This window comes from Elephas maximus, chromosome 16 (assembly GCF_024166365.1).
Source record: "Elephas maximus indicus isolate mEleMax1 chromosome 16, mEleMax1 primary haplotype, whole genome shotgun sequence".
Taxonomy (NCBI): domain Eukaryota; kingdom Metazoa; phylum Chordata; class Mammalia; order Proboscidea; family Elephantidae; genus Elephas; species Elephas maximus.
The window spans coordinates 284,034-303,100 of NC_064834.1; the positions used below are offsets into that span (position 1 = coordinate 284,034).

Consider the following 19,067-nt stretch of genomic DNA (forward strand, 5'->3'; position numbering starts at 1 on the left):
AACAAGGGCTAGGACCTCAAACTCCCTTAAATGAATTGTTAAAGGTCTCTTCCTCAGTCTTCTATAATAGAGATCAGGAAGAAGACGAAAGGCTCCGAGAAAAGGAGAAAAAGGATGAGAAGAGACAGGCCTGTCTCCTAGCCGCCCTACAGGGCAGGCACCACCCACTGCCGGCAGGAAGACCCAAGGATACTCCACCCGGTGCATGTCACAAATGTGGTCAACTTGGCTACTGGAAAAGGGATTGCCCCCGGAAGAAACCACCCCAGAAGTCCTGTCCCAAATGCCAAGAGCATGGCCATTAGAGGCAAGACTGCTCTGAGGGTCAAAGGACTCCCAGGCCCGATCCCTCAATGGAAATGGCCTTAAGCTTACGGGACCCTGGGCTCCAAGAGGCTCCCAGCAAGAACACCAACAGCATCAACATCGGTGCAGAGGAACCGAGCATCACCCTAGATGTAGCAGGAAGGTCAGTAACTTTTCTTTTGGACACGGGAGCCAACTCTTCCGTATTAACCTCCTGTCGAGGACCCCTTTCTTCTAACAAAAGCACGGTTCACGGAGTAGAAGGGAAACCCATGGTAAAATATTTTACTCCATCATTACACTGTCTGTGGGGTGCAACAAGCTTCTCACACCAATTTTTAATCCTCCCAGAATGTCCTGTCCCATAGGGAGGGACATATTAAGTAAGGTAAAAACTTGAGTGATCTTCCCAACAGAAGACCTAACTCTTAATCAAATCATGACCTTGAAAATTAACCAAAATGGAACTTGCATAGATATAGATGATCAAGAGTTAAACCCCCAGGTATGGGCTACTGAGATACCAGGACGGGCACATAATGCCGCCCCCAGTAATGGTAAGGTTAAAAGACCCCAACAAATTTCCAAGAAAAAAACAATACCCCGTTAACTTAGAAGTTGGCAGGGATTGCAAAACATAATTACTACCTTTTTAAAACACGGAATATTCCCTGCAACTCCCCTTGCGAGACCCCCATTCTCCCCATTAAAAAGAAAGATGGGAAATATAGGCTAGTACAAGACCTTAGGATCATTAATGAAGCTGTAATTCCCCTCCACCCTGTGGTCCCTAATCCTTACACCATCTTGGGAGAAATACTGCCTAACACCCAATGGTTTTCTGTTTTAGACTTGAAGGATGTATTTTTTTGCATCCCTTTACACACTGCTTGTCAGTTTCTTTTGCCTTCGAATGGTCTGACCCTGCTTGTCACAAACAACAGTTAACATGGACAGCTTTACCCCAAGGGTTCAGGGACAGCCCCACCTTTTTGGCCAAGCTTTGGCACGGGACTTAATAGACCTAACACTTGAGGGGGGTGGGCAAGTTGTTCAATATGTTGATGACCTGCTCATCTGCTCCCCCACAGAACAATTGGGATGCCAACATGTTATTCAAACTCTAAATCACCTGGTAGAAAAGGCACACAAAACCTCAAAGGAAAAGGCCCAACTTTTACAACAAGAAGTAGAATATCTAGGACTAAGGCTGGCCCAAGGAGAAAAATGATTATTTCCTCAACGAGTTTTAGCCATAGCAAACATCCTTGAGCCCATCACCACAAAACAGCTCAGATCCTTCTTAGGTTTAATGGGATTTTGCAGGCTATGCATTCTGACATATGGTGAAAAAGCCAGGCCGCTGTATAACACCCTTAAATAAACAACCAATAGGGAACTAATGAATTAATGTGGACCAAAGAGCAGAAACATGCCTTCAAAAACCTAAAAAAGGCCCTCCGACAAGCTCCTGCCTTGGGATTACCCAACCCAGAAAAACCCTTCCAACTAAATGTAACAGAGAGAAAAGAAGTGGCCCTAGGAGTCCTCACCCAAACCTTAGATACCTATCTATAGAACTTGATACAGTAGCTCAGGGGTGGCCTCACCATCTTCGAGCGATGGCAGCTGCCGCTGCTCTTGTAGAAGAGACTCTAAAATTAACCCCAGGGCAGAAAATTGATTTATATACTTCACACCAAATCAGCCCCTTGTTAAACAACAAGGGCCCTCAGTGGCTAACAAATACCAGAATCCTAAAACACCAAGTAGTTTTAATAGAAAATCCACAAGTCACAGTAAAAGAATGCTCCACTCTAAACCCCACTTCCCTGTTACCTACCCCCAATCCTAAGGACCCAAACCTTCACAACTGATGTGAATCATTAGATCTATGCCAGTCGACAAGATCCTACTGACCAACCTCTCATAAACCCTGATGAAGAATGGTTTACTGATGGCAGCAGTTTTGTCAAAGAAGGGAAACAACACGCAGGGTATGTGGTCATATCTCTACACCAGGTAATAGAGGCTAAATCTTTACCCACGGGAACCTCAGCACAGTTGGCAGAGCTAATTGCATTGACCTGGGCCCTCGAGCTGGGAAAGAAAAAGAAGGTGAACATCTTTACGGATTCTAAATACACCTTCCTTATACTTCATGCCCACGCAGCTTTATGGAAAGAGGGTATCTAAAACCTAAGAATAGTCCCATAAAATATGGGCCCCATATTTAACGGCTCCTGGAGGCAGTCCACCTGCCTTTACAAGCAGCCATAATACATCGCAAAGGACACCAAAAAGGAGATAGTAAAACGGCCCTAGGTAACCACCTAGCTGATCAGGTGGCAAAGACAGCTGCAGTATCCAAGGACCCATTAACTGGTGTCCTACTTCCTTCAGCCAGCTTAAAATGCCTTACGCCAAAGTACGCAAAGAAGAAAACCAGTGGGCCGAGAAAAACGGGTATTCATCTGCCCCAAAATATTCAATGGAAAGTCCTAAGGGTCTGCATGATTCATGCCACCTTGGCCGAGATATAACAACTCAGCTTTGCTACCGCCTGTTTTCAGGTAAAGGGCTTCAGAAAACAAACAAATTATCCAAGAGTGCTCCCTTTGTACTATAAACATCCCTCAAGGTACCTGCCTGCCACCTGTGCTAGTAAAACCTATCCAAAGCACTGGGTCATATCCAGGAGAAGACTGGCAATTAGATTTCACCCAGATGCCAAAATGCCTAGGCTACAAACATTTATTAGTCTTCACAGACACCTTCACAGGATGGATAGAGACAATTCCCACAAAAAACAGAATAAGCCCAAAAAGTTGTAAATAAACTACTAAAAGAAATCATCCCCAGGTATGGACTTCCTAGGTCTCTACAGAGTGATAATGGCCCAGCATTCATTTCAACCATAAGTCAAATGGTAGGTACAGCACTTGAAATCAAGTGGAACTTACACTTGGCCTGAAGGCCTCAGTCCTCAGGAAAGGTAGAAAGAGCAAATCAAACACTAAAAAGAATTTTAGCCAAGCTGAGCCAGGAAACCCACCAAAATTGGATCCATTCTCTCCCTATAGCTTTGCTCCACATGAGGATAAGCCCTAATTCTCATTTAAAGATTAGCCTCTTTGAAATTCTGTATGGCAGTCCCTTCCTTAGGACAGATCTGGTCCTAGATGAGGAAACCAACCAACTAGTACATTTTGTAACCTCCCTGGGAAGTTTCCAACAGGATATTCAAGAGCTAGGAGTACCAAAATCTCCAATATACAGCTCAGTCCCTTTATATGAGCCGGGGACCTTAGTCCTAGACAAAACTTGGAAGGATGGGTCCCCGACATTTCAACTTGCCCCAACGTGGAAGGGACCATATACTGTCATGCTTTATACTCCCACAGCTGTAAAGGTGCCCAGAATTTCTAGCTGGATACATCATTCCAGGGTGAAACCCTACAACACTAAAGACACATTTGAAGAAACCCTGAGCCAATATCAACAGTGGATGAGTGAACCCATAGAAGACTTGAAGTATCTGTTCAAAAGAAAACAAGACAATAACAACAGATAAGTCAAAATGCATTGTGTTCTCTCCTGTGTTATAACACTTTCACTTGTCCAACTAACATGGCCCAAGTCTGTCTCCCCCTTTATTAAGCCATTTCAGGGAGTCATAAAGGCACTTACACATACCAAATACAACCAGTCCTGCTGGATTTGTCTACAGGCTTAGGGACAGTCCGCAGAAGGCTGGCCCGCCTCTTGGCAGGACTGGGCTCAAACGTCAGGCATTCTTCACGATACCCTCTCTACTGGAGAACAGGGGGTGTTCAAAAGTCACAATAACCAAACTGTACACCCAATCACAGGGTCCGTGTACCGAGAAGTACTAATAAGAGGGGGGCAAAGCCCGTTGTGCATCTACTCAACAGGCCCCCAAAGATACTCTTATCAGGTAGCATCTCTAAGCTGCTCCCATTGCAATGTAGCCGTCACGATAACACACAACCTCAGAAACCTAACTACATCTCTCCCTGATCTTCCACCCCCATCTAGCTGGATAACCTTCCCTTCCAATACCTCCTCAGACACACAGTTAGACTACGCTGGACAGTTTTGTCAGGGGAGACCACTGGGTTGCAGCCATTTGGCCCTTCTGGCTGCTTCCACATGGAAATCCAGCAACAATGGAAATAGTTGCACCTTGGTACATGAAACTGCCAAAGAAAAGGTTTTCACAGAATCCATCCGCAAAATGATCTTCTGGGAAAACCTTAGAAAACAATGCCACCCATAACATTACCCCCTGCTTTAGTCCACTAACAGCGACTGCCCTAGCTACCACGTACAACTGAAAATATACCTCCACCTTCAAAAAACCAACTCCATACAATTACACTTCATCAAGTGTATACCGTGTGTCAGGTTGTCTTCCATTATCTTCACGCCTACATTATGTATGTGGAATTGCAACTTACATATGCCTACCCACAAATTGGACGGGATTATGCACAGTATGGAAACCCTGGTGGCGTAGCGGTTAAGTGCCACAGCTGCTAACCAAAGGGTCGGCAGTTCAAATCCACCAGGCGCTCCTTGGAAACTCTATGTGGCAGTTCTACTCTGCTATGAGTTGGAATCGACTCGACAGCACTGGGTTTTTTTGGTTTTTATTCACAGTATAACTGGTCTTCCTTGTAGCCAAATGGATATTATCCTATCACTGACAGCGTTGTACTTCAGGATAGATCTTGAAATGTTCTTTTTGACGATGAATGTAACACCATTCCTCTTCAAGTTGTCATTCCCTGTATAGTAGACTACATGATTGTCCAATTCAAAATGGCCAATACCAGTCCATTTCAGCTCACTAATGCCTAGGATATCCATGTTTATGCACTCTGTTTCATTTTTGACGACTTCTAATTTTCCTGGATTCATACTTCCTACATTCCAGGTTCTGATTATTAATGGATGTTTGCAGCTGTTTCCTCTCATTTTGAGTCATGCCACATCAGCAAATGAAGGTCCCAAAAGCTTTACTCCATCCACGTCATTAAGGTCGACTCTACTTTGAGGAGGCAGCTCTTCCCCAGTCATCTTTTCAGTGCCTTCCAACCTGGGGGCTCAACTTCCAGCACTGTATCAGATAATGTTCCGCTGCTATTCATAAGGTTTTTACTGGCTAATTTTTTTCCGGAGTAGACTGCTGGGTCCTTCTGCCAGTTAATATGACTATATTCAAATTTACACACCAACCACTAGGGCAAAAGATGAAGAAATAGAAGACGTTTATCAGCTGCTGCAGTCTGAAATTGATACAACATGCAATCAAGATGCATTGATAATTACTGGCCACTGAAATGCGAAAGTTGGAAATAAAGAAGAAGGATCAGTAATTGGAAAATATGGCCTTGGTGATAGAAACAATGCAGGAGATCGAATGATAGAATTTTGCAAGACCAAAGACTTCTTCATTGCAAATACCTTCTTTCACCAACATAAATGGCAACTATACACATGGACCTCACCAGATGGAACACACAGAAATCAAACTGACTGCATCTGTGGAAAGAGACGATGCAAAAGCTCAATATCATCAGTCAGAAAAAGGCCAGGGGCTGACTGTGGAACAGGCCATCAATTGCTCATATCCAAGTTCAAGCTAAAAATGAAGAAAATCAGAACAAGTCCACGAGAGCCAAAATATGACCTTGAGTACATCCCACCTGAATTTAGAGACCATCTGAAGAATAGATTTGACGCATTGAACACCCGTGACTGAAGACTAGATGAGTTGTGGAATGACATAAAGGACATCATCTGTGAAGAAAGCAAGAGGTAATTGAAAAGACAGGAAAGAGAGAAAAGACCAAGATGGACATCAGAGAAGACTCTGAAACTTGCTCTCGAACGTCAATCAGCTAAAGCAAAAGGATGAATTGATGAAGTAAAAGAAATAAACAGAAGATTTCAAATGGCGTCCCAAAATGACAAAGTAAAGTATTATAATGACATGTGCAAAGAGCTGGAGATGGAAAACCAAAAGGGAAGAACATGCTCAGCATTTCTCAAGCTGAAAGAGCTAAAGAAAAAATTCAACCCTCGAGTTGCAATAGTGAAAAATTCTATAGGGAAAATATTAAACGACACACGAAGCATCAAAAGAAGATGGAAGGAATATAGAGAGCCATTATACCAAAAACAATTAGTCGATGTTCAACCATTTCAAGAGGTGGCATATGATCAGGAACTGATGGTACTGAAGGAAGAAGTCCAAGCTGCTCTGAACGCACTGGCGAAAAACAAGGCTCCAGGAATTGATGGAACATCAATCGAGATGTTTCAACAGATGCAGCGCTGGAGGTGCTCACTCGTCTATGCCAAGAAACACAGAAGACAGCTTCCTGGCCAACTGACTGGAAGAGATCCATATTTATGCCTATTCCCAAGAAAGGTGATCCAACTGAATGTGGAAATTATAGAACAATATCATTAGTATGACACAAAAGCAAAATTTTGCTGAAGATCATTCAAAAATGGCTGCAGCAGTGTATCGACAGGGAGCTGCCAGAAATTCAGGCCGGTTTCAGAAGAGGACATAGAACTAGGGATATCATTGCTGATGTCAGGTGGATCCTGGCTGAAAGCAGAGAATACCAGAAGGATGTTTTACCTGTGTTTTATTGACTATGCAAAGGCATTCAACTGTGTGGATCATAACAAACTATGGGTAACATTATGAAGAATGGGAATTTCAGAACACTTAATTGTGCTCATGAGGAACTTTTACACAGATCAAGAGGCAGTTGTTCAGACAGAACAAGGGGATACTGATTGGTTTAAAGTCAGGAAAGGTGTGTGTCAGGGTTGTATTCTTTCACCATACCTATTTAATCTGTATGCTGAGCAAATAATATGAGAAGCTGGACTAGATGAAGAAGAACAGGACATCAGGATTGGAGGAACACTCATTAACAACTTGCGTTATGCAGATGACACAACCTTGCTTGCTGAAGGTGAAGAGGACTTGAAGCACTTACTAATGAAGATCAAAGACCACAGCCTTCGGTATGGATTCCACCTCAACATAAAGAAAACAAAAATCCTCACAACTGGACCAATGAGCAACATCATGATAAACAGAGAAAAGATTGAAGTTGTCAAGGATTTCATTTCACTTGGATCCACAGTCAACAGCCATGGAAGCAGCAGTCAAGAAATCAAAAGACGCATTGCATTGGGTAAATCTGCTGCAAAGTGTTGAAGAGCACAGATGTCACCTTGAAGACTAAGGTGCGCCTGGCCCAAGCCATGGTATTTTCAATCGCATCATATGCATGTGAAAGCTGGACAGTGAATAAGGAAGACTGAAGAAGAATTGACACCTCTGAATTGTGGTGTTGGTGAAGAATATTGAATATACCATGGACTGCCAAAGACCGAACAAATCTGTCTTAGAAGTACAACCAGAAAGCTCCTTAGAAGCAAGGATGGCGAGACTGCGTCTTACATAATTTGGACATGTCGTCAGGAGGGATTAGTCCCTGGAGAAGGACATCATGCTTGGCAGAGTACAGGGTCAGTGGAAAAGAGAAAGACCCTCAACGAGGTGGATTTACACAGTGGCTGCAACAATGAGCCCAAGCACAACAACAATTGTGGAGATGGCTCAGGACCGAACAGTGTTTCGTTCTGTTGCGTACGGGGTCGCTATGAGTCGGAACCAACTCAACGGCACCTAACAACAACAACCACACATAGCTAATTTTGGTTTTATATTATTTTGGATTAGCAGTAACACAAAAAACCTCGTCAGCTTTTACACAAGACTTCCAAAAATCCTGATCCAGTCCAACAGCAACCATGTCCGAAATATCAGTCTTTCTTAGACGTTGCTATAGTCCATCCTGTGTTAAAACATCATGTTCAAATGTTTTTAGTAAGTCAGCAAAGCAAAGCTTATCCGTGGACAACAAATTTCAGTAAAGCTATTATTAGCTTATAACAACAGTATCTTTTAAAACTCAGACTTGCAGGAAACCATAAAAGCAGTGTAAAGCCAAACAAAGTCAACTTATATAACAATAGAGCTTAAGAACATTATAATTTTGAGGCATAAGACATACAGTTAGAATATATCAAGAATAAGTTAAGATTATTACATCTCTAAACATCTGAAATGATGTGAATTTCTCCAGTTAAATCACTGGCTTGATGATGCTAGATTTAAAACAAATTAAGTTGCAACCAAGTTAGCAATTGAAATAATAAAATTATGAGATAACATCGTGTGCTTGTTTGCTTAGTATTCCGTAAATATTACTGACATAAATTTTAACTCAAAGAAAATTTGGCACTTTTTCTGATTTGACAACATGTTTTATGTAACTTATAACGTATTAAATAAAACTTTATTATTATTACTATTATTTTATAAAACAAAACAAATCCTTTGAGGCTTTCTATGAAATGTTAAAGTTGTAAGGACTTTATCATAGATTACTGAGAAGTAACACTTTAAGTCAAAGATTTTAAAGGTAAAAACCTTAGTTTTTAAAAGCACGTAGCTTGGTTTTAACTTAGAAACTTTAATAAGAAACTGACTCTTGTTTTCAAGCCAGATTACATAAAGAACAAATTAACTCTTTAACTTAGTAATTAAAGAAAAATTTGTAATTTTAACAGTAGGAAACTCAATTCTTCGTTAATATGGTATTTGATATTAAGGTTCTTAAAAATTCTTATGATTTCTGGTGAAGAGCGAGCTTCTTGGATCAAGTAGACACATGAGACTATGTGGACAGCTCCTATCTGGAGGGGAGATGAGAAGGCAGAGGGGGATAGAAGCTGGCTGAATGGACATGGAAATAGAGGGTGGGGAGAAAGAGTATGGTGTCTCATTAGGGGGAGAGCAACTAGGAGTATATAGCAGGGTATATATAAATTTTTGTATGAGAGACTGACTTGATTTGCAAACTTTCACTTAAAGCACAATAAAAATTTTTTAAATTTTTTTATGATTTAACTTATTAAACTTTTAGTTGCAATAAACAAGAACTTCGATTGTATCAAACAAAAAATGTTAACAAACTTTTTAAATTCCTTGTCCTTGTTATATATGCTTTTCAAAGCATAATTCTTAGTGGCAAACATATTCATTATTAGACGCAAACACACATACATATTTTTCCTCTGACCTTACTACTTTCTATATATCCATTTAAATTCTTCTTATCTTAGAACAGCCAGCTCCAAGTATAAATTTTAGGATAAAATTATTATCTTTTAACCAACATATTCTATATATTTCATTCAGCTTAAGTTACTTAAAAAGATTTTGGAAACTATGTTAAGTTGACATACTATAAAACAAAAACTTTACTAGAACAGATTTATTTTTATTAATTCCTGGGACTATTATGACTATTTGTTTACTTATTATTAAACTAATTTAATAATAAGTAAGTTCTTTGAAGTAATATTGTAATCTAAATTAACAATACTATCTGGAGGTAAAGAATTATTATGTTTATAACTATTTCCTGTATAATTCATAGCATCTGTTAAGGAAGTAATTTAAAATAATTTGTTTCTTTTTAAGGCCTTGTTATATCAATTAAAATAAACAAGTCATCTTTTTTTTTTAGGGCACTTTTTAAATATAGTAATTTATATCCAAGTTTCTCAGAGTAATTACAAAAACTCAGGCACAAAAATTAGTTTTTCTTGGAAGAGAAAGGACAGTCTCATAAAACAGTAATTGCCAAGCATAGTTTTTAACTTGATGAAATACACAAATTAAACATAGTTATTAGAGGCAAGTCCTTAACACAAAACAAAACAGGAAAACAACATAAATCTATCAACTTGTGGGACAAAAGAAGTAAATGAGTTTCTTAGCATCAAATGAATGCTCCTCAGAGGAAAAAGACAATGCAAAATGGAAACTCATTTTCTTAAAGTGATCACTGAGATTCTAAATTATTTCTAAGTATATTCAGCTTATAGTTGTTTTAAACATGAACTGTAAATCAGCATCTTGGTAGAGGGGAAATCCAGGCTCATTTACTTAAGGATATTTTAAAAGTCTTTAGAATCAGTTCATTAAGTTACCTGGTTAAAGACTGCAGAGTTCTGAGTTATCCATACCAAAAAAAAAAAAAAACCTGTTGTCGTTGAGTCAATTCCAACTCATAGTTACGCTACAGAACAGAGTAGAATTGCCTCATAGGGCTTCCAAGGGGCAGCTGGTGAATTTGAACTGCCGACTTTTGGTTAGCAGCCTGAGCTCTTAACCACTATGCGCCCTGAGGTTGGTTGCTTGGTAACACAGAGGTAGCCCCTCCATTTGCTTGTATAAGGGAGTTCAAGTTTAACAAGGATTTAACCAACTTTAAATTGTTTACAAACAGACAACAAATTAATCAAAATAGGCCTATCTGTAAAAACTATTAACTTGCACATGTGAGTGAAAACAAAAACCAAGAAAACCAGAGTCAAAGTGGCCACTGATTTTTTTCAAACTGTCAGACGGACAAAACAAACATGTGCACGGCAGAATCCAATCTTGATTGTTATTTTCAGTTTTCCAGAGTTAACGAAATGTTTACAAGACTGTGAGATTCCTAGGTAACAATCAATTCACAAAAAAAGCAAGGTGAAGTAGGACTTCAAACTCTAAAGCAGCCATTTTACTTTGGTCAAGCGCCTCAGCTTACTTGCTCTTACTCAAAGCGCTAATTTATCCGCAGTGCTAAAAGATCTTTGTAACACTTGAGCAGGGGAGAGGCCAAGGGCTAGAGAGAGGTGTGCCTACAAGTATGGCCAGGAAGAGGCTGTCCTGATGGAAGAACTGTATCCTGAGTGTTCCTCAACCCGAACTGTAAACCTGTTACTTCCCTAAAAAACCCCATCATCGTAAGAATTGTAAGTTCTATGTGACCGTTGCAAAAAAATTATCAAATCCAGCAGAGATGTAGAGAGTACCATGAGAGGGACAGTTCCTGCAAGAATTGGTAAAGATGGCAGAGACAGGAGGCATGTCTGACCTCTGCCTCAGAGGAAATCAGCCTGGGGCTACTGATTTGGAGTCTCCTTCCCTCTTGTAAAGTTAGAGGTCAGACACCAACCCCAGGCCATTTTTACAGGTTTTAAGTCTATTTACCCTGTGGAGGCCATGAAAATACACTACTCAGATATCTGCTGGTAGACAGTACAATTAGGGTAGAGAGCTGAGCGGAAGTGTGTGTCAGGGAATACATCACCTACTGCAATCCCTCATCCCATTCACACAGCAACAAAGCCCATCATCACAGGCTGCTCCCAGCCAATTACTAAACCAGCAGGGATATGAGGGCAGGCCCATCCCAAGAGATCTGACACTGTTTTGATGGCTCCAGGGCTCCCTACTGGCCTGGCTGAAACTTACTTGGAACTGTTTCTACCTTCTGATATTCTTTCTATCCAGCCCACCTCCCTTTCCTCCTTCCTTTTCAAAAATTCTCCAAATTGGTGATTGTTCTTATTTTCAGTATATACCTATTGACATTAATCAGCATGTTTTTTCAGCCCCTTTGTTCATCCCTTTTTCTTGAAACCCACTCCTTTCACCTGAGTTCAGTTTCCTTCTTTCTGAAGTACGTTCTTTAGTAGTTCTCTCACCAAGGTTCTGTGGGTTGAAAACTCCTTAGGCTTTCTATGTCTGAAAATATCATTATTTGATACTGACTCCGGAATAATGGAGCCCTGGTGGTGCAGTGGTTAAAGACCTTGGCTGCTAACCAAAAGGTTGGCAGTTTGAATCCACCAGCCGCTCCTTGGAAATCCTATGGAGCGATTCTACTGTCCTGTAGGGTCACTATGAGTTGGAATCAACTCCATGGTAACGTGCTTGGCTTAGCTGAGCTGGAATAACAGTCCAGTTAGAAACAGAATTCTAAGTGGACAAACTATTTTCAAGGCAGTGTAGAGACATTATGCCACTGGTGTTGGTGAGAACTCTGTGTCTAAGGTCTCTCATTCCTTCCAGGGTGATCTGTTTTCTCCTTGGTGACTAGGCACACCTTCTTCTGTTTGTCCTTGATGTTCTACAATTTCTTGAAGGCCGGTGTGAGCCCTCACATTTGGGATTTAATGTCTCACTTCTATAATCGTCAATGGGCTCTTTTGTATAAAAGAAAAATTTTGATTTGGGGACCATTCCCCTAAGTTTTAATTTATGCTCCAAATCTCCCTTTCTCCACCTCAGGCTTAGCATTTTGCCCTCTACAGTATTTGTGACTAAAAAAACAAAACAAAGTAAAACAAACCCGTTGCCCCGGAGTCCATTAAGACTCCTCGCAGCCCCTTGTAACAGATGTTCTAAAACCCTGGGGGAAAGCCTTATCACCTAACTCCAGCCCCACCCCCCTGAATGTGGGCAGCCAGAACATTCACTGAATGACTAATTAATAAATGAGAAGCAGGGACTGGGTAGGGGTGAAGTTTCTCTCTTAGTCCCTCAAGGCTCATTCTCCCCTCCCTAATCTCAGCGGTTGTGCTCCGCCCCCTCGAACAAGCGGCCACACACCTCGCTGCAATGGCCCTAACGACTGCAGTTACCTGAGGCGCCACTCCCACCTCCCCTCTGCCCACTGCAGGGCCAAACCCTCGGCGGTTACAGCCCTGGCACAAGCGTCGCCCACTCGGGGTCCCTTCCCGCCAATCCTCACTCCCACCCTCCCCGGAAACCTTTGCAGTCTGAGGTCACGGAACTCACCGTTATCTGGCACAACGCTGCTTCTTCCCCACTGAGGAGACACAACACGCCGAGAGGACGGCGCCGGAGCGCTGAGCGACTGGCCCACCCGCGCGACACAGCAGCTAGCCCGGCCGCTCAGCGGGTAGGGCGGGGCCCGCGGCTCGGCAGGAGGGGCTGAGATCTCAAGGGGCCTCGGGCGGACGCTGAGGGGCCTCCGGCTCAAGAGGGAAGTCGGCCGGAAAGGCGAGCGAGCCGCCTCCAGAAGCGGCCGGGGCCGAAGGCCGGCGAGCGAGCCGCCTCCAGAAGCGGCCGGGGCCGAAGGCCGGCGAGCGAGCCGCCTCCAGAAGCGGCTGGGGCCAAAAGGCGAGCGAGCCGCCTCCAGAAGCGGCCGGGGCCGAAGGCCAGCGAGCGAGCCGCCTCCAGAAGCGGCTGGGGCCAAAAGGCGAGCGAGCCGCCTCCAGAAGCGGCCGGGGCCAAAGGGCGAGCGAGCCGCCTCCAGAAGCGGCCGGGGCCGAAGGCCGGCGAGCGAGCCGCCTCCAGAAGCGGCCGGGGCCAAAGGGCGAGCGAGCCGCCTCCAGAAGCGGCCGGGGCCGAAGGCCGGCGAGCGAGCCGCCTCCAGAAGCGGCTGGGGCCAAAAGGCGAGCGAGCCGCCTCCAGAAGCGGCCGGGGCCGAAGGCCAGCGAGCGAGCCGCCTCCAGAAGCGGCTGGGGCCAAAAGGCGAGCGAGCCGCCTCCAGAAGCGGCCGGGGCCAAAAGGCGAGCGAGCCGCCTCCAGAAGCGGCCGGGGCCGAAGGCCGGCGAGCGAGCCGCCTCCAGAAGCGGCTGGGGCCAAAAGGCGAGCGAGCCGCCTCCAGAAGCGGCCGGGGCCGAAGGCCGGCGAGCGAGCCGCCTCCAGAAGCGGCCGGGGCCGAAGGCCAGCGAGCGAGCCGCCTCCAGAAGCGGCTGGGGCCAAAAGGCGAGCGAGGCGCCTCCAGAAGCGGCCGGGGCTGAACGCTTCGCCCGCGGGCGCGCTCCCGGTCCCACGGCAGCTCAGAGGCCCCTGGGAAGGGCGGCCGAGCGGCTGCGGAGCGTCGAGCGGCTGGGTGTCCCGGGCGTCCAGCGAGCGGTGCACTGCAAGTGAGTCCACCTTGCAGCCCGCTGCCCCGGACTCCTTCCAGCCGCAAGCCTCTACCCCGAAGGAGAGAGGGGCGCGGAGGCGGGTCGCGGGGCCCAGCGGCCCTGAGGGCTCCGGCGCCGAGCGCCGACTGAGGCCCGACGGCGGCTCCTCGCGCGCGCCCGGCGCTGAGGGAAGAGCCGAGGTGAGGAGCGGCCCTACGCGCCGGGACCGAGACCGGGGTGCGGGAGGGGCGGCGTGCCCCCCGGGTCCCGGCCTGGCCCGGGGCGAATCCTCCGTCCTTGCTCTCTTCCTGCTTCTCTCTCCTCGGGTATGTCGCACTTTTTCCTATCTCTTTATTGGCTGTTTCTCTTGCTTTCTCCATTTCTTCTCCCGGCCGCCCCACACCTCTTTTTCTCTCAGTGTCTCTCCTTTTCCGCACACAAAAGTTCTGCCTTTATTATTTTTTTCTCCTGGATGACTTTTTGTACTGTAATCCTTTCATTCAGTCACTCATCCGTGCGTCCACCCACCCGTCCCTCCGTTCTTCCATCCACGCGTCCGTCCTGGGCTGCTACCCTCTCCTCCGCCGGGGATTTGGCTGGGGCGCTGGGGTAACAACGCGCATTGTCTCTAGGTCCTTTCTCTAACAGATCATATCCGAAGTTCTGCTGTATGTGTTTGGATAAATAGGTGATATGTCATAAAAATATCACTGAATAATAAAGTCACGTCTCTGACAAGTATAGATTTTTAATAAGCAAAAATTTGCTTTGGTATACAGTATTTCTACTTTATTCCTCAAAAATGAACCACGTTTGTTTTTCTAGATGTCTGGATGTAACCTGTACATTGTCTTCATGGAAAAATACACAAATCATCAAATAATAAATCTCTGAGTTTTCAGGGTGAACTGAAAGAAAATATTTGATTTTAGAGGCAAGGCATCGATTGAATCCTCTTGGTGACATTTTGCTTCTAAACGCAGACAACAGACTAAGGAGCTAAACCTTGAAGGAGCATTTAGGAGACATTCTGGCCCTCACCACTGCCTTCTGTGGAGGTGGTGCAGTGCTGGGTTGGGGCAGGAGGGGGAGGAAGGGACTTGACTCAGAGCTTGGTTTTGGGAAGACAATGGCGGAGGCCAGGGAGGGCTTCACACTGGAAACATTTTGGTGAGAGTTAAAATGAGAAATTAACTCTAGATTTCTAAAATATATACTTGTTAATGCTGCTGATGTACAGGAATTAAGTTACGTAATTAATGTTGAATGAGACATTAGTTTACAGCAACAGTTGTGCCATTCAAAATTAATGTAGGACCATGGTGAAAATATTTCATCTTAATATCGAAAATTGTCTTAGACACGCTAAAGTGAAGAAATCTAGAAAAACAAGTGTGGTTCATTTTTGAGGAATAAAATAGAAGTATTGTTGATCAGGAGCCGTGGTGACACAGTGGTTAGCTCAGCTGTTAACCAAAAGGTCAGCAGGTGTAATCCACCTAGCTGCTCCCTGAAAACCATATGGGGCAGTTCTGCTCTGTCCTTTAGGGTCGCTATGAGTTGGAATTGACTCAATGGCAATAAGTCTGGTTGTTGATATTGTTTATCAATGCAAATTTTTGCTTCTTATTAAAAATTTTAGGTTTTTCAGAGTCATGATATCATTATTTAATATTTTTATGACATGTCTACATGCTCACACAGATGTACAGATAAACCAAAAACCAAACCTGTTGCTGCTGAGTCTATTCCAACTCATAGCGACCCTACAGGACAGAGTAGAACTGCCCCGCAGAGTTTCCAAGGAGCACCTGGTGGATTCAAACTGCCAACGTTTTGGTTAGCAGCCGTAGCGCTTAACCACTACGCCACCAGGGTTTCCGATGTACAAATACATACGGAATAATATAGTATATATACCAAAAAAAACCATTGCTGTCCCACTGCCATAGTGGCTAAGAGCTATGGCTGCTAACCAAAAGGTCAGTGGTTGGAATCCACCAGGCACTCCTTGGAAACTCTTTGGGGCAGTTCTACTCTGTCCTATAGGGCCGCTAGGAGCCGGAATTGACTCGAAAGCAGTATGCTCTGGGTTTGGTCCCACTGCCATGTGTATATATGTATGTATATATGTTTATATATGTATGTATACACACACACACACACACACTTAAACCCATTTTTGTCGATCAGGTTGCTCCATCGTTCTCCCAAAGAGCTGCTGATGGATTGGAACTGCTGACCTTTCGAATAATAGCCAAGCTCTTAAAGCACTGCACCACCAGAGCTATTTAATATAACCCAAACCCACTGCTGTTGTGTAAATTCTGACTCCTAGCAGCCCTATAGGACAGAGTAACACTGCCCCATAGGGTTTCAAAGGCTGTAAGTCTTTATGGAAGCAGACTCCTACATCTTTCTCCCAGGGAGCAGCTCGTGACCTTGAACCGCCAACCTTTAGGTTACAGCTGAGCACTTTAATCATGGTGTCACCAGGGCTTCTTCTACTTAATATATATATATACTAAATTATAAAAAGATCCTTGTTTGTTTTAAAGATGTTAATTACCAGCTAAAGCTTGAAGCTTTGAATTCTTATAATCTGTTTAGTTTAGTATGATCTTTAATGTTAATTCAGCTTAATTTTTCAGTTGATGTATATGGAAAAGGAACTTTGGCAGTAGATAAATCACACAGAAGAAGTGAACAAAAATTAAATATGATGGAAAAGGATTACAGTGTGTTTAAAGAAAGATTTTTGATTTTTTTTTGCTTTAGATCCAAAAATACTAGACAAATTCATAGGTATATATGCATGGAACTTTTATTTAGAAGACTATTTTCTGGATTGAAGAATTAAATTGTCTTTTACTTCATTTATCCATTAACCTCCAATTTATCCTAATTCTAAGGGGCGAAGGGATGCTTTTTAAATGATCTAAAACCATCGTGTCTACTTCGCTTAGAAATTTTTTTTTTCCTTTTTCAGAAATCTGGGAGGTGACAGGTTTTCTTAAAAATAGATAACCACACCAAATGTGTTTTATACAAGCCTAGTTCTTGAACTGTAATGCTTTTAAACATGCTTTCTTTCATTAAGTAGGCTGCATCTCCATATAGTACATCACTGTGTCCCATTCTAGTAGATAGTGCTTTGGGGTTGGCACATGGAAGGGTCTGACTGAGCAGCCTGATGTATATAAACGATGGACCTTTCCCCTGAAGGCTGCCACTGGAATTATGACCACTGGTGGAGAATCTGTGTTTATTCTCTAATTGCATTAGTGATAACAGCTGCCATTTTTTGGGGCTCTTACTACCTGTGGTACACAGAGCATTGTTTAATCTTAGCAATAATCCCTGAAGTGAAGATCCTTATTGTTATTGTGTGCCATCAAGTTGATTCCAACTCATAGGGACCCTATAGGACAGAGTAGAACTGCCCCATAGGGCTTCTTAGGCTGTAATCTTTATGAGAGGAGCCCTGGTGGCACAGTGGCTAAAGTGCTCAGCTGCTAACTGAAAGATTGGTAGTTTGAACCCACTAGCTGCTCTGCAGGAGAAAAATGTGGCAGTCTGTTTCCGTAAAGATTTACAGCCTTGGAAACCGTATGGGGCAGTTCTGCTTTGTCCTATAGGGTAGTTGTGAGTCGGAATTAATTTGACGGCAGTGGGTTTTGGAATCTTTATGGGAGCAGATCACCAGGTCTTTTCTCCCTTGGAGCGGCTGGCGGGTTCCAACCACTTACCTTTTGGTTAGCAGTTGAGCGCTTAACCATTGCGCCACCAGGGTCCTTGAAATAAAAATTTAAAAAACCAAACCCGTTGCTGTCAAGTCAATTCCGAAATCCATTTGTCCCCTGGAACCTGAGTTATTGGACCTAATTCAGCCCCGTTATGTCCATGTTGCTGCAGGTAGGCAACTGATAGCAGCATCAGGCTTCCGGTCCCAGGCGTTTGGTAGAATGCTCCTCGTTCTAGGGTCCTGGCCAGCGTTGACTCTGCAGATCCACAGGGCAGGGCCTCTTTGAAGCCCTGGCTTGTCCGTCTGCTTCCACTGGCTCTGCTTCTGCAGCCTCTGAGGCTTCTGAGTGGGTGATGGAATTGCATCTGCCTTGGAAACCCTGGTGGCGTAGTGGTTAAGTACTACGGCTGCTAACCAAGAGGTCGGCAGTTCGAATCCACCAGGCACTCCTTGCAAACTCTGTGGGGCAGTTCTACTCTGTCTTATTAGTGTCGCTGTGAGTTGGAATCGACTTGATGGCAGTGGGTTTGGTTTTTTGGTTTATGTGGGCACATGTGGCTGAGTTGTACTGGGACTCAGCCAATCTAACTACAGGCCTGGGGGTGTCCTGAGAATTCTGCACTTGGCTTTTTTGCTGGCGGGGTGCAGGCATAGCTGGATGTGGAGCCTGTGGTGGCTGGGTGGAAAGCTCTCCTCTTCCCCAGCCCCAGGGTCCCACCAGCCAGCCTCCAGGGAGGTTTGAACAGGTCTTCAGTGTTTAATTTTCTCAGCATGCCAGGACCAGTTGTATGCCTAGAAAACATGTGTTTTCCCCTTCTTAGCCCAGGGCCTCACAGTCCATATGCAGAAGAATTCAACAGATGATTATTTTTTGGAATCTTTCAAAAGGGAATCATCTCTAGAAACTAGGGAAACCAACGGATTGGGAGCACAGGCGATCTTTTATGCTCTTATTTGTTTTAGCTGAAGACAAAGGCAAACACAGTAAGGGACTGGCTGGCCATGTAGATGGTATCACCAAATAAGATTTGGTTTCTGGGCCATGGCTAAGGACAGTGGAAGCCTGACCAATTGACTTGCAGTGGGAAGTGCCTTCAGACATTTCAGGAAACTGAACCCCTCCAGTTGTTTGCCAAGAGTTCTTTCCTCTGTAAATGGAGGGGGAAGAAGGAAA

The 19,067-nt window shown here is 44.1% G+C and overlaps 2 protein-coding genes across 3 annotated transcripts in view; one reads left to right on the forward strand and one right to left on the reverse strand.

Annotated features, from left to right (window-relative positions):
- Nucleotides 1–14,700, reverse strand: part of LOC126059288 (translation initiation factor IF-2-like) — a 101,998-nt gene extending 87,298 nt beyond the window's left edge. The window contains exon 1 of the mRNA XM_049854935.1: nucleotides 13,070–14,700. Coding sequence (XP_049710892.1) covers nucleotides 13,070–14,528 — 1,459 coding nt within the window. The 5' untranslated portion in view covers nucleotides 14,529–14,700. The remainder of the gene's footprint in view (nucleotides 1–13,069) is intronic.
- Nucleotides 12,883–19,067, forward strand: part of ZNF488 (zinc finger protein 488) — a 28,813-nt gene continuing 22,628 nt past the window's right edge. The window contains exon 1 of one of the 2 annotated variants that reach the window (XM_049854939.1): nucleotides 12,883–13,193. The gene's annotated coding sequence lies outside the window, so the exon portion shown is untranslated. Of the gene's footprint in view, nucleotides 13,194–14,262; nucleotides 14,349–19,067 lie in introns of those variants that run through there. The other variant, XM_049854938.1, reaches the window with a different exon arrangement.